The following is a 15,362-nucleotide window of genomic DNA, read 5'->3' on the forward strand; positions in this document are numbered from 1 at the left end:
GTGTAATTGAGATAATTTGTTCATTTCAGTGTATACAAGCTATAGGTAAGCTCTAGGCTCTGCTAACAGTCTCAACAGAGATTCCCAGGATGAACAGAACTGGAGATTTTCCTTCCTACTTCAGGGTTGAGGCACATAAGCAGGGAAAGCGGGGTGGAAGCTTGCACTGCCGTGGTCCACCTTGTACCTGCTCTGTAGACGAAAGATCCCAATCTCCAGGGGCTGCCAGTCAGCACTGTTTGCCTCTCAGTTCTCCACAACAATTACACACTGTCATGAAGCAAAGCCAAAAGTAGGTCAAATGTCAATAAATATGTTCCCTGGAAACAAAGGAGGGTCTTGCGCTGGAAGAAGTGATGAGAGAGCCTCAGAAATGGCCTGAGAGTCCAGTAAGTTCAGAGAAACCTCCAAAAGCTTAACCCTCCAGTCCACTCCCAGACACTACTATCACAACCCAGTCCCATTCTGTAGCTATTGCTTACTCCTACCCCAGCAGATAGGTGTCTCCGTCCAGATGGGTTGTGGCTTCTACTGTAGCTGCACATTAAGAATGTACAACCTCAGGTTACAGAGTGCTTGAAGCCCATTGGTCATTTTGACCCAGATATGAAGGAAATTCCATCCGTGAATTACCGGACAGCAGAAGGAGAATAAATCATTTGAGGGTTACAGGGACATTGTCAGGTCAAATATGGCCTGAAATTTTATAAAAATAATCATTTGCAAAATCTAAAGCCAGTATGTTTCCATCAAATACAGTCTGAATGGGAAGGTTTAACAAATAAACATTCCTTTGCAGTGTATGCAGCACTGAGGACATGAGAGTGGAATCTACTAGAAAGTTACTACAGATGGACAGTCTATTCTAATGCACAAGCTATGTGCATTTCAAAAAGTAAACAAAGATCTTAAATAATGAAAAGTAAATCAAGTCTTTAAAGCCCATTCAGTTTTCATAAGCTATGGGTTATTTATAAAGGAGTTAAGAAAATGTGTAATTTTTCACCTTACAGTATCCCTTCAAGTGTAAAACAAATACACAATTAAGGGTCTAATTTTTAGAACCTACAGATCCAACTGAAATCAGTGGGAGTTTCAGATGTCTAGGATATCTAAAAATCAGGACACAAATATCCTGTGAAACTACTGACCCTTCATAACACCTGCAGTTATCAAGGTCCCATAATGGATTACACATCTAGGGCAGCAAAAGCATCATTACTGTAAAAACTATTAATTTATTCAACATAAAATATCAAGTGTGGACTCAAACTATCCAATGCTGCATTATTAACAGAGGAACAAAAAGAATATTGTACAACAAGCTCAATATACACAAAGGTTTTTAAACATTAAAATGTATCCAGCTTAGAAACTGTACATTCAAACCCAAGATAACATCCAGTGTTCTCTCAGCAAGCATTTAGGGATACTAAATCACTTGTCAGAGCATGCTGGGAGAATTACGTTCCCCACAACAGCTCTGCACATTAATTAATTGGACAGTTAACGTATCTGTGAACCCCACAATTCTGTTTGCTCCTAAGTTTAATTCAAAATGATCTCATTTTATTTTATTTTTTAAAATGAACTAGCTATATTAATTCCTTCCCCAGTGAAAAATACACAACAGTGTTTAAAACAAAATCTTTGGAAGCTTAATTATCTACATTAATAATGTTGCCATATTAACAAAATATGACGTGACTATTTATAGGCTATAGTGCATCAACTGAAATGTTCTTCAGCTTTTCTCAATGGACATGCTGGAACATCCTCCTCCATTATTAACAACATTCAGGGACACTCACTTGAGCTGCTTAAAGGCCAGATCCTGCTCCCACTCAAGTCAGCAGCAAAACTCCTATTGACTTCAGTGACACAGAATCAGCTCTTAAGGGCCCAATCCTGTCCCCTTTTACCTGGAGTCTGATTCAAAGGGCATGGGAGTCAGTGGAAACACTCCTATGGACTTTAATGGGCTTTCCATCAGGCCTCAGGTAGGGACCACTGCTCTTGACTGAAGGCCTATGAATTATAGTTACTTCAGCAGGGCTGATCCTGGTATTTTTATAGCAAGGTACATTTTTCAATGCAGCATTTATATAAAATGAAAATCAAAAATGCCTCTAAATGGCTTTTTGTAATATTGTAAATGTCATAGGTTAAACAGGTACCAGCTTCTCAACAGGATTAAAAGCCTTTACATAGCCTATAAATATCTATTAAAATGAAATATTTTATTGGAAGTGTGTGTATATAAACACACACATATATATATACACACACACACATACACTTCACATAAAACTCTCTGAATGCACATTTTGAAGGCCATTGCAATATCATATCTTCAAACTGTTGAATGCTGACTCAAAAATCAAAGCAGTGTGTGCATATGACCATTTGAAAGGCAGAAGTAGATTTTTAAGTAGAGGGGGAGCTCAATAGCAAGCTAAAAGGCTCATTAGCTAGCCTGTTAACACAGCAGTCCTGTGAGGTTGTAGGTCTCATGCATATGTTCTCTCCTCTAACACACTTACAATGAATCGAGTTTTCAAAAGAGTCTCCAATTCTGGGCATCCAACTAACTGCCAGTGCAACTCACTGCAAGCACAAATGATAGAAGTTGGGTGTCTAACCATGCTTACCATCAGGTAACGATCTAAATTCTATCATTTGTGCTTGCAACTGGTTACAGGTGCCAAATTACAGACCAGGCTTAGGCCCTATATAGTGTTTTCATTGCAAGGTTCAGGGACCACCTTACACAGCTGTGCTCATGAATCCAAAAGCTAATAGGAGTTGCACTCTGGCTATCTGAATGTTGCAATATGCAATTTAAACCCATTCAGGGCTTGTTTCTCCCCTCAGAAACATGCTGTATATTTTGTGTACATTACCATGAGAGCCCCAGGTAAACAAGCAGGTGTGCCACATGAATTTGAGGGCAGCACTGAGCCACTCTAGTTGCATAATACATGAGGGAGGGATATCCAGTTAGAATCTGAATGGTGAGGAGATAAGAAAGAACTACTCCCATTGTCTTCTGATTAAGAACGCTTTAGATCAGCGGTTCTCAAACTGTAGGTCGGAACCCCACAGTGGGTTGTAACATCATTTTAATGGGGTGGCCAGGGCTGACTTAGATTTGCTGGGGCCTGGGGCTGAATCCCGAGCCCTACCGCCCAGGGCCAAAGCCAAAGCACAAGGGCTTCAGCCCTTGGTGGCAGGGTTCAAGTTACAGGCCCCCTGCCTGGGGATGTAGCCCTTGGGCTTCAGCTTGGCACCCCGCCCGGAGTGCTGGGGCTCAGGCGGGCTCAGGCATCGGTCCCCCGTCCTGGGGTCTTGTTGTAATTTTTGTTGTCAGAAGGGGGTCATGGTGCAAGGTCGTTTGAGAACCCCTCCTTTAGATTGATTGGAACTTTTAGCATATTGGAGAGTCAACACTGAATACCGAACTAATAGACAGGCAGAGATACTCATACCAATGTAAAGTGTTAGTATTAGAAATGGACAACATTCTCCTATGACATCAAACACATATAAAGCTGGATATCTCTGAAGTGAATTACATTTTCATATTAACATTAATACGAAAATGTAACATTAACCTGTTCAGATCAGCCAGCTATTTCTGGAGTACTTCATTGTAACCACCATCATTTAATGCTAGGTGAATATTTAGACTTTGGGTCCCTTGTCAGTCTTACACCTCCTGCACCATAAGACACCTCCAGGCAGAATGCCAACAATTGACTTGGCCTTTCCTGGTAATTTGGAGATCTTCAAATTCCTTTAAGGAATTTCCCATGTGTAATTTCATATAATGGTATAAGTTAAACAGCCTAGGAGTACTTGTGGCACCTTAGAGACTAACAAATTTATTTGAGCATAAGCTTTCGTGAGCTACAGCTCACTTCATCGGATGCATTCAGTGGAAAATACAGTGGGGAGATTTATATACATAGAGAACATGAAACAATGGGTGTTACCATACGCACTGTAACAAGAGTGATCACTTAAGGTGAGCTATTACCAGCAGGAGAGCCGGGGTGGGGGGGACCTTTTGTAGTGATAATCAAGGTGGGCCATTTCCAGCAGTTGACAAGAACATCTGAGGAACAGTGGGAGGTGGGGGGGGGGGGGAATCATGGAGAAATAGTTTTACTTTGTGTAATGATCCATCCACTCCCAGTCTTTATTCAAGCCTAAGTTAATTGTATCCAGTTTGCAAATTAATTTCAATTCAGCAGTCTCTCGTTGGAGTCTATTTTTGAAGTTTTTTTGTTGAAGTATTGCCACTTTTAGGTCTGTAATCGAGTGACCAGAGAGACTGAAGTGTTCAACTAGTTTATAAATGTTATAATTCTTGACGTCTGATTTGTGTCCATTTATTCTTTTACGTAGAGACTGTCCAGTCTGACCAATGTACATGGCAGAGGGGCATTGCTGGCACATGATGGCATATATCACATGTAGATCGTGTTCTCTTATTTTGCACCCATCGGCATACTCAGTGAACTATTTCAGCCCCAGAGAAAAGGCCTTTGTAGGGAATGGCTTGATCCACCATGTAGTTAAATATGGTCTTGTGCAAAATCCATAGCATGCACAACCCTATATTTCTGTGAAATGACTGACCAGACATACTATGGAAAACACATGGCTTCCCACAGCCTAGCGACTAGAATTAAGTACCTCTCAGTTACATCTGATGGTGTATTCCATAGGCTGGATTTCTGGAAAAATACCAAGACCCATGGATGATAACTGTCTGATTTTGTTACACCTTTCTTTGCTTTACATCCATCAAGTTTTGAAATCTGAATCCCCATTCTCAGACAGATTCCTTACAAACCAAAAGGCTACACAGATAGTACATATGAATTGAGTTGTCCTCACCTGAACTATACCACTCCCTGTGGTGAGAGAAAGAACTGTATCAACTACACCAAAATTGCTAGGGGAGAGTCAATCTTCTGCTGATGACACTGGTATAGCTCTTCCCAGGACTTCTTCTCATTTAAGATATGACGCCAGTTACATTCCTTCATAACTTGCCATTACATTCCATGTACAACTGGCAGCTACCCTAGAGCTCTACCCAGCTGACAGAGAACCTGCTCCTGTTGGGAGACACATGAAGGCAGTTCCATCGAAAGTGCTACAAGCAGCTGTTCAGATTAAGACATTTGTGTCATAGGCATTGGCTACACCACTATGGGAATGTACTTACGCAAATTGAACAGAAACAATCTGGACCCATGCAGTAAACCACAGCATGCATCTCCACACACACAGAGACATCAGGACAGCTGAAGCAGTCTTCACCAATGCAACAGACAGAGGGCTCAATGCTTCTGGCAAAAGGTAAATTCTGTTCCAAACCGCTAGAATTTACATTTCTTATATAATGTCCCATCTCTACATCCAACAGCACTCTTCACAGACTCAAACTACTCTGCCTTGAGGAAAGCAAACACTCAAGATACGTTCCAAACAACCTTCTCAGTGCCTGGTAATTTCCAAGGAACAGAACTTATAGGCAAGGGAACTGGAAAGCATTGGTTGGTTTGCTGTTACAACATGTTGTTGTTGATGACTAAAAAGTGCAAGGCAGGCATCTAATTTAAAAACCCTATTCTGTAGTGTATGGAACCCACCGTGTGCTATGCCAGGTACACAGTAAATATTAATCTTTTGCGTTTAGGCATCAAAAGTAGTTTTTTTTAAAAATTACAGCTGATACTGAATTGCATTCAGTTAGCTATTTGCTTGACACAGGACATTTTAAGCTCAGTATCTGACCATGCAAGCACAACAGACTATTAAAAATCCCCTTCTCTCTGAACTTCAAATGACATCCTGATCAAATGTCTCTCATTACACAAGTTAATTTTTATGAGTGTGAGCAAAGAGTAGGAAAAACACAATTTGCTTAGGTCCAAATCAAAAGTTCCTGCTTTTTGACACATGACATTGGCAGTGACAGCACGGTCGGCTTTATACGCTTGGTTTTTAAAAAGACAATTCTTGCTTGTTTCACCCTTCCTTGCAAGGGGGCGGGGGGGCTCATGTCCTATCATTCCTGTGATCCAGAATTTGACCTGGTGACTCCCATGTTGTGGCATCCTCTCCCAACCATCTCTTGTCCCCATTCTCTGTGGCTGGACTCCTGCAGACCACGCCCTTTGGTTTCAATGGGCAAAAAACAGGAAGCCAAGGCTGCCAACAGGCAGCATCCACTGTAAACCACCAGAGTTAAATAGACTGAAGATTCCAGCATCACCTATGGGAAAGTCAGTGAAAGGGTAAGAAAGGACGAACTGAATCCATTGCTAAAGAAAACAAGACTGGGGTAGAAATTTCCTTTAGGGGAAAACATCACTTTTTAAAAGCCACTATTACATACTTTTCTTTCTTTTTAAGATAATACTTATCCCTTAAATACACACAGAATACCTTGGATTAAGATTCACATCACCCATCTGAGATAGGCTAATGTTATTCTGACTTCATAGATAGGGAAACCATGGCAGAGAAATTAACTGACTTGCCCAAGGCCAGTGTCAGAGCTAGGACTTCCTGGCTCCCAGTCCTGTAGTCAGACCACTAGGCTACCCTCTCTCTTAGGAGTCTCATGAAAGTGATTTGCAACCATGCAAATAAAATAAGGAACAGAAAATAGCTTCTCAGACTTCACGTACTGACCCACTTGTCAGTTGTGTCATTTTTACTGTCTCCCTCCCTTTTGAATGGGTCCTTCAGTCTTTTTCTTCTCCAGCAAGTCCTGATGGACTGGAATGAAAACCCCATATCTGAACAATACCTGCTTTGGGAAGGTTCAGCTCTGAACTACGTGGCTCAGATCCATTGCTAACAGAAATATATGTCAGTGTCTGGAACTCATCAATAGTCCCTACTTCAACCATTCTCTGTGCCTGCTCATTCCATTTGTTTTTGTTATTGCCCTTTGAATGAAAAAATCTTGCCTGAGCTCCCTGCTTATTCTGATTTTCTTATTCTTAAGATTGTATACACTAATCCTGATCCTCTGGCTAGTGTGAAAAATGCCTCTTTATTGACTTTAATATTATATCACTTTAAAGTCTCCTATATTCCAGTTCAGCTTAGAAAAGAGACAACTAAGGGGGAAATAATAGAGGTCTATAAAATTATGAAGAGGGCGGAGAAAGTGAATAGGGAAGTGTTGTTTATCCCTTCCCATAACATAAGAACGAGGGGTCTCCCAATGAAATCAATAGGTGGCAAGTTTAATACAACAAAAGGAAGTACTTCTTCACACAACGCACAGTCAAGTTGTGGAACTCCTTGCCAGGGGGATGTTGTGAAGGCCAAAAGTATAATTGGGTTCATAAAAGAATTAAATAAGTTAATGGAAAATAGGTACATCAATGGCTATTAGCCAAGAAAGTCAAGGATGCAACCCCATGCCCTTGGTGTCCCTAAACCTTCAACTGCCAGACGCTGAGACTGGATGACAGGGGATGGATCACTTGAAATTGCCCTGTTCTGTTCATTCTCTCTGAAGCATCTGGCAATGGTCACTGTCAGAAGACAGGATACTGGGCTAGATGGGCCACTGGTCTGACCCAGTCTGGCTGTTCCTATGTTCTTATGAGAAATGGATCATCTCTCTCAAGGTTCAAAGATCAGAAAAACGTGGAGACCTGTTACCATCTTGGTTGCCCTGCACACACCCTCTCCAGTGCAATAATCCCCTTTCAGTGGTGTGGTGACTACTACTACAGATGGAATCCACTTCAGGCTCAGTGACACTCTCAGAATCCGCATCCCTTGGGATAGCATGGGAAGAGGTAGGCCACCCAACTGTGGGTTTTTGAGTGCATTATGCCTGTGGAGACTCAAGAAGGTACAGTGCTCCTGGTATGCGGTGGGGAGAGCAGACATCTAGCTCAGATGAAGCACAGGTCTCCAGTCAATTCCCAATGTGTAGAGATAATGGGGCAATGGCCAGGCCCTACCCTTCTAGCCTATGTCCTCCTGAGATACTGATCACTATGAGCAGTGTTAATGGCACCCTATACTGTCATGTATGGGTCTCTACTGTGTGGGAGCAATGGTGGGAAAAGGGCACTACATTAGGGGCTAACCTCGTTTGGCTTCAGGTGCCCCCACTGCCTCAGTTTCCCTTCCTCCCCAGTTAGTCAGACCTCTCCCTGTGGGTATTTTCACAATAACCCTCCCCTTTAGCAGTCTGATTTATTTACATGAAGTTCAAAACACCACAAGTCTTCCATGCAGCCTTCTGTGAGGGCACAGCCCTTGGTGCAGGGTTCTTAGTCCTATCCCTGCTGAGGCTTGTTCCCACCCCAGCCTTTCCTAGCTGGCTCCTGCTCCCTGCAGGTTTGCACTCTGCAAGCCACCTGCATGGAACCACTCACAAAGCCCCTTTACCTGCTTTGAGACTCTCCCACAACTGACCTCAGACTGTCCTTATATCCCCCAGCAGGCCTGATTCCTACTCACATGCTCCCATCATGTGACCCCTGGATTGAAAGGTAAATCAGTCACAGGAGAGGCTGAGTCCAGCTCTCCCTTAAAGGGCTAGCTCACCCTCTGACAGGCACCAATGTACTTCCTCCACTCCAACATACTTGGGTGAGGACTGCCATCAACTGGCCCTTAATACAGAAAGACTGTTTTCTCCATCGCATTCCTGTGCTACTAAAATGTTTGGAAGAGAGGGATTTTTACCTGTGCAATAAATGGAGTTATTAAGGCTCCCACTCTGGCCATTCCACTGCATGTTCCTAGGCCCAGAGCACGAGTAGCTGTTGGATAAACCTGTAGACAAAGCATCAGCACATTAACCCTAGGATACAGCTCTCTTCCTACCTTACATCTCTTTATCAAAGAGTGATACTAAATGTAAGTTCTGTCAGGTCTATAACTCTCAGACAACATAATGGCTTAAGAAATTGTAGCCTGTATAAGGCCTAATATGAGAAGATCATAAAATTCAGCTGTCCCACCAGGGCCTCATTCCCATTAAACCTTTTTGTTACAAAAATGACCATACTCACCTCAGGAGTGTAAACATAAGCAGCCTGAAATCCTCCTGAAATGAAAGCCCTTGCGATGAAGAGCAGCACAGTAAGAACATTTCTGTGAGAATAAGGAGAGCAGGGGTTGGGTTGTTCAGTTCAGTCTTTATTTGAATTTAGAGACAAGTAGCAATTAAAAAAAGATGCTAAATTTTATTAGCTAGATCCATTTTATTTTTTATTGACCCTCCTCCATTTTTCTGGACCTTTAATGCAAGGATGGTTCAAAAAAATCTGTTATCACTACAGACACCTGGGCTTTTCTAAGAGTCTGCATTTCGACAGAGCACTATCAACAGCCAGTGACCAGTGAAGTAAATTACATGTACTAGTCCCAGCCTAAAGATATTTGGATGAGGAAAATATGCACTAAATGATTGACCTTACATTAGTCTGACACTGGGATAACTCAACTGGAGCACAATTGGAGTAAATGAGATCAGAATCAGGCTGTGGGCTTCCTGTGTAAAGGTGTGAAATTGGACACACTTGGTTATGTATTCATATTGTTAGGATTTATTATTATTATTTATACAGTGCCTGAAAGTGTTCTAGGAGCTCTCTCTACACAAAACAGTCCAGCAACAACTAAGATGCCATTTCTGTGCCCCCCACCCTCAGCCCCAGAGTAGAGAAAGAACTGTGCACAAGTGACAGGAAGGCCAAAATATTCCAGAAGGCCCAACACTCATAATCAGAGGCAGATTTTCCAAAGAGCTCAGCGCCCTGAGTCAATGGTGGGTGCTCAGCTCTTGTGAAAATCTGGCCATAAGTGTCACAATGGAAGACGCTGGGTGCTGTGAACTTTGGAAAATCTGGCCTCATTTGTGGGTTCTGAGCAGTCAAAAATTTAGCCCTGAGCTCTTTGGAAAAGTGGGCCCAAACTGGCTGCAATGCCAAAATACAGGTTCCTTCCAGCAGTGCAGTAATTTCTAAATTCTTAGGTCAAATGTACCAGTTTTCCAGACCAACACCTCAACTTCACTAGTCAGTGCCTATCGCTTGCCCTATAATTGCACATTCTAATCCATAACACGGCTTAGACTGCTCTGAACCCCAGTCTTACAATTAAAGGCCAAGCTCTGCTGCGAATTGGCACGAGTAACTGAATGGGAGGCAGGTACACAGCAGTGGATTCCAGCCCAGAGGTACATCATTCATTTGGCAAGGGGGAAACCTAGATAACTAACTGCAAAACTAGAGATACCAGCATCACTACATGTAACGGTAGTTGAGACCCACTGCACAAGACTTGATTTAGAACTTTTTTCAGAGAGCTATTTCCTACTTTGATGTCAACTATTACCCCCTTTGGCATATTCTGAACACCGGACTTTGGAGAAGACAGGCTTTCCCCCCATCTGCCTCTTTTATTTTTCTTCTAAACACTCTGTAGAGAAAAGCCTAACTTTCCTTTGAAATCTTTTCACAAATTAACTTGGTCAGTTCTTGACTCTTAAAACCATCACCTTCAACCTATTGTCCCATAGGGAAGAGTAAATGAATCAGGGTTTAGTTTTCACTTTGTGTTGCGTACCTTCCAACGCAGAGAAATAACAGAAGACTACAAAACGAGAAGACAAAAAAGGACAGCGCCATGGTTTTTTTACGGCCTATCCGATCAATAATCCATAGGGTCACCAGGACACCTGTATGGGAAGAGAAATTGATTGGCCCACATCTGTGGAATGAGTTCAGATTGAGCTGCAGCATCCAGCAATTACCACACAATGTTATTTGGCTTTGTAATTTATTTCCTTTTTGTGTGAACCTGTTGCAAGGAAAGGAGTCAGACTGGCGATCCAAGGGAAGGGGGTTCTCCATGGACAAAACGTGTATAACACAGGCAGTGGAACTGCACTCACACCAGAGCTGGATTTCTCTGAGCTGAGATTTTAATCCAGAGCAGTGATAATATGCTGAATCACTGCCTTGTGATATGCCATCTCAAGCCGATTAATACCTAGGGATATAGTTATAAGCCTAATGGAACAATATTCATATTGCTACCATATGTCACCTATCTTTCTTACTCTATCGTCACACTGCTCATTTAAATAATGGTGACTTTAAAAGTCATGGCTCTGATGGTGTGCAAGGCTGTGCACAGAAGGGGTTGAAGGAAGCAGGTCCAACACTGAGTAACCATACCCAGGATCCTTTAAAAATAATTCTGGAAAGCCAACATCTGGAAGAAAGTTTATATGATTCTGCTGCTTCAACAGAAATTAATTGGATGATAAAATCCTATTGAATTGTTACTCTGCCTCAGAATACATGGCACGCAGTTTGGATTTGGAGCCATAACCAGACTGGCCACTGTGGCTTCTCAAGACACTTTCCAGAGACTGCTTCTGCAGTAAGCCTCCATTCAGGGATACATCGGCACTTATACGGTCACTTACCTGGGAACTCCGACAAAGTGGTCCAGAGCAGATCAGTGTAGTCTTCCTCTGTCAGATACTCACAGGCCAGGCTGCATTTTGCCTTAACTGCTTTCCTTCTACTGGAAACTGTGGGAGGAGAAAGAAGAAGCACTTGTGATATTTTAAGTAATCTCTTCTCTGCTGACCCTCCCATACGCCTGCTGTGCTTTTGTGATTCTGTAAACTTGCTGCTGAAACCAGTGGAGTGGATGTGGCTGGAATTCAGCAGCACAGCAGGTGCACTTTACCGGACTATGCGGAACACTGAGCCAAAACCAAACCGTTCCTAAGCAGTCTTGCTTCTAGTAGGACGCAACCCTGACCTGCAGACTGATGATTTACACTATTTTTTAAATCAGAACAGGCTTCTGTTACCTCAGGCTAGTGATGTCAGTAATCCCAATTGTAAAATGGGGATGATAATATTTTACCTACACCACAGGAGGGTTGTGAGGGTTAACTCATTAGGATTCATAAAGAGATTCAAGAAGCTTGGATAGAAGGTGCTACAGAAAAGCAAAGTATTATGATTATTTATTCTATTGCTTGAAACAAGATCTTGGCAGGGGGTTAGACTACATCCTTGCGGTCCCTTCTAACCATATGGTTCTATGATTCTGAGATCCACAGACCAGGACTCCTGTTTGCCCCTTTAACCCAAACTCCTCTCCTCTTCCTGGTTCTTATTGCCAAACCCTCTCTCATGATCCTTCCTTTTAAAATACAAGGTCAATGTCAGTTGTCTACAGTGTTTTGTATTCCCTTTCCAAAGGTCTTTAACCTTCCTCACATTCACCCAAAGCATACAACACATCATACTTGTATAGCGCCTTCTAGCACAGGATGTGAGTGATTCTCTGTAGCACAAGCAGGTGTGCTCTACCAGTACAGACTCCTCTACTTTGCCAGGTAGGTCAAAATTACAAGTGGGGAAACTGAGGCTTAAATGGTGAAGTGACTTGTCCAATGCCTTACAGCAAGTTAGTGACAGAGCTAGGAAAAGAACCAGTAGTCTTGTTTCCTAGACCTGCATTTTAATCACCAGACCACACTGCCTCCCAATAACTACCCACATTTTTCTAGTATCCAAAGTTAGATTTCTCATTCTATTCCCAGGCTGCTAGGCAAACCCTGAATTGATACCTTCTCACAGCAATACCCGTCCCCTTTGTATAATTTCCCAACCACCAGGGTGTGTTCCCTAATTTAGTGTGTTCAGAACACAGTAACACTCTCCCCAGGGGAATCTAATTTTCAAGGAGTTTTAAAGATCTTCTTTATACAGTTAAAACACTGACAATAACACAACAAGCAACAGAAAAGATGCCGAATTTCTATGCAAATCTTTTCCCCCAGCAGTTCTTTACATTTCAAGCACCCAGAAGCCCTATGGCAACTGGCAATTTTCTCTATTTCAGACCTAATTAGGCCTGGGAGTGGCAAATCTGGAAAGTCACATTTATGGAATCACACTTTACTCAACAAGAATAGATACTTGTCTCCTTTGCAGGCTCCACTGCTATTTCACAACTTGGATATGGGGAATCCTTCCTGTGGCCACCACAGAACCCCTATGCATCAAGCAGCAAGCATGATACAGGAGCTGACTTATGTTCAAAATTAACAAACTCTTAACAAGGTTTCCTAAAGTGTGCGCTAGAAATTGTGACCCTTTCCAAGCCTTCAGCAAAAGCTGGTCCAATAAAAGGAATCCCACCTTTTTTTTCTCATCTACAGGGCATATTTAGAAAGAAGAGAAGAGCTAATACTCACTGCTGCAGACATCCCCTGCTTGAAAGAGCTCTGTCGTTAATAAAACTAACCCATAATAAGAAAAGGCATTGGAAAACCTGCGAGGAAGGAAATGAGAGAGGAAGTCTGAGATGGTCAGACATATAATATAATGAGCAATGTGAATCAAAATGGAACCTAACGGAAGTGAGGACTTCCATTAAATACTTTCTTAAAGTATGGTTCCTACTTCCACCCAGAAAATGAATAGGCCACTGGATCCTGAGTGAATGTTATTTGGTGGTTTAAGAAATTACAGTGTCATGTAGGTTTGAGGGGAGTGAGATTTTCTCCATTTTAGCGATATTGTAAATGCACTCATTGAAAAACATACATAAGCATGCTGGCATTGAACAGTTTATATCTCCTCTTACCATATAAACCAAAGCAACAATGTTGTCCATCTAAACTGGGGTGTGAAAAGGTCCCTCATTTTCCCCCGGTCTTCCTGTTTTGAAACAAGCAAAAATACAGCTGTTTGATTTGGTTTCTATTTAAAATTGAGTTCGGGTCATAAAGAGTCAGAGGAAACTTGATTGCATGGAATCACATGCTTCCACTCTTATGTCGGGCCATCTGATATATATTACACAGCTTACGGCCAGATATTCAGTCCCTGTTCAGGTCCCTTCATGCACACGAGCAGTATAAAGGAGACACAATCTGGTCGCAGCTGCCAAGTTAAGAATTCCCCTGCCAGAAGAAATTCTCAGCTGGTGTAAAGTCATCAGAGCTGGCTCATACCACCCTAGCACACGGGGAGGAAGAGAGAGTGTCCGCATGTAGAGAGGGACACAGCTCTATTATGCCAATTCACAGGTGGTGTATGATCTCTTAGGGATGACAGCTAGTAGCTGCTGTAAATTAGAACAGCCTCTAGATAGCTCTAATTTAGGTTGGGGCTGAGGCCAAGGCAGTTTGAGAGTCAAGGGGCTGTAAGCAACTCCTTGATGACTCTCCTCCCCCTCCCCATCTCCTGTGCAGGATGGATCTTGGAACAGGAGAGCATCTGATCCATAGTTTTGTGGTTTAGAAAAAACATTTTGCAATCCAACCCTAATAACCAAACCTCCAAAGCAAGCAAAGCATTTCTTCACTTCTCAGCAGGAGAATTTTGGCTGGCCCAAGAATTTCTGAAGGACAAAGAGGCAAGCCATCCTGTGCAGAACTTCCCCAAAGTTTGGGGGTGCTCTGGGATTTGGGGTTGTCTCATTATAGAGATGGGGGATATCTGCAAAATTCAGATTCAACTTGGGATCCAAAATTCCACATATAGTTCTGAGGTGTTTAGATCTGGGGTTCTGATTTGGGCCCTTCAGTATTCTCATGGTCTGAGTCTCAGTATAAAGAAGCCTAAAAGTGAGCGTAAATGTAATTTATGCCCATTTTAAAGGCCCCTTTACACTGCCACCATTTTTAGTATAAATCAGAATGAGGCCCTTGGTGTAATTCCCCATTAATTTAGCATATGTGATCACTTCTCATTAGTGTTTATTACTGGTAAAGATGTGAAAATTAATCTTAACACTGATTACTTGTGAAAGTAGCACAGTTTCTCTTATATCCAGTATTGTTAATATGTCTGTTTCCTGTACTCACCTGTCTGGAAATGATTAATTTTCCCAGAGGCATTGGAGCTCCATTTTCTGCTGCTATCCGCTTCAAAGTGGCAATAGCCTTCTCCTGGTTTCCAGATAACACATCATATCTTGCACTTTCTGGCAGCCACTATGAAAGCAAAGCACAGCAGATCAGATCAGACACAATATTGTCAACGACAGGACAATAAACTGACTGGGGCAGATGTGAGTAGTCCCATTAACTGCAATGAGATGTGAAGGCTTGCAGAACCAGCCCTTGATGAATTACAGATTTGTCTTTCTGCAACAGGCTTTAAGAAATTCCAGATATCACTTTCATCATATCATCAGGCATCCATCCCTAAATCTATTCCACAAGAGGTCTCCTCCATTAGTTGCTTTTTATTCTTGAAAGATTTGACTATATCTTTGGAATTTTTTGGTATTACATTCACAGCAGGAATGGCAAAACA

General features: G+C 42.2%; 1 protein-coding gene across 4 annotated transcripts in view; it reads right to left on the reverse strand.

Moving 5' to 3' along the window:
• Positions 1-1,218: 1,218 nt before the first annotated feature.
• Positions 1,219-15,362, reverse strand: part of SVOP (SV2 related protein) — a 41,577-nt gene continuing 27,433 nt past the window's right edge. For 3 of the 4 annotated variants that reach the window (XM_073313526.1, XM_073313527.1, XM_073313528.1), the window contains 8 exons: positions 14,909-15,037; positions 13,684-13,757; positions 13,292-13,368; positions 11,498-11,605; positions 10,630-10,741; positions 9,072-9,153; positions 8,743-8,832; positions 1,219-6,292 (listed from right to left, as the gene is read on the reverse strand). In XM_073313526.1, coding sequence (XP_073169627.1) covers positions 6,086-6,292; positions 8,743-8,832; positions 9,072-9,153; positions 10,630-10,741; positions 11,498-11,605; positions 13,292-13,368; positions 13,684-13,757; positions 14,909-15,037 — 879 coding nt within the window. In that variant the 3' untranslated portion in view covers positions 1,219-6,085. The remainder of the gene's footprint in view (positions 6,293-8,742; positions 8,833-9,071; positions 9,154-10,629; positions 10,742-11,497; positions 11,606-13,291; positions 13,369-13,683; positions 13,758-14,908; positions 15,038-15,362) is intronic. The other variant, XR_012155140.1, reaches the window with a different exon arrangement.

The sequence above is a fragment of the Lepidochelys kempii genome, chromosome 15 (assembly GCF_965140265.1).
Source record: "Lepidochelys kempii isolate rLepKem1 chromosome 15, rLepKem1.hap2, whole genome shotgun sequence".
Classification (NCBI taxonomy): Eukaryota; Metazoa; Chordata; order Testudines; family Cheloniidae; genus Lepidochelys; species Lepidochelys kempii.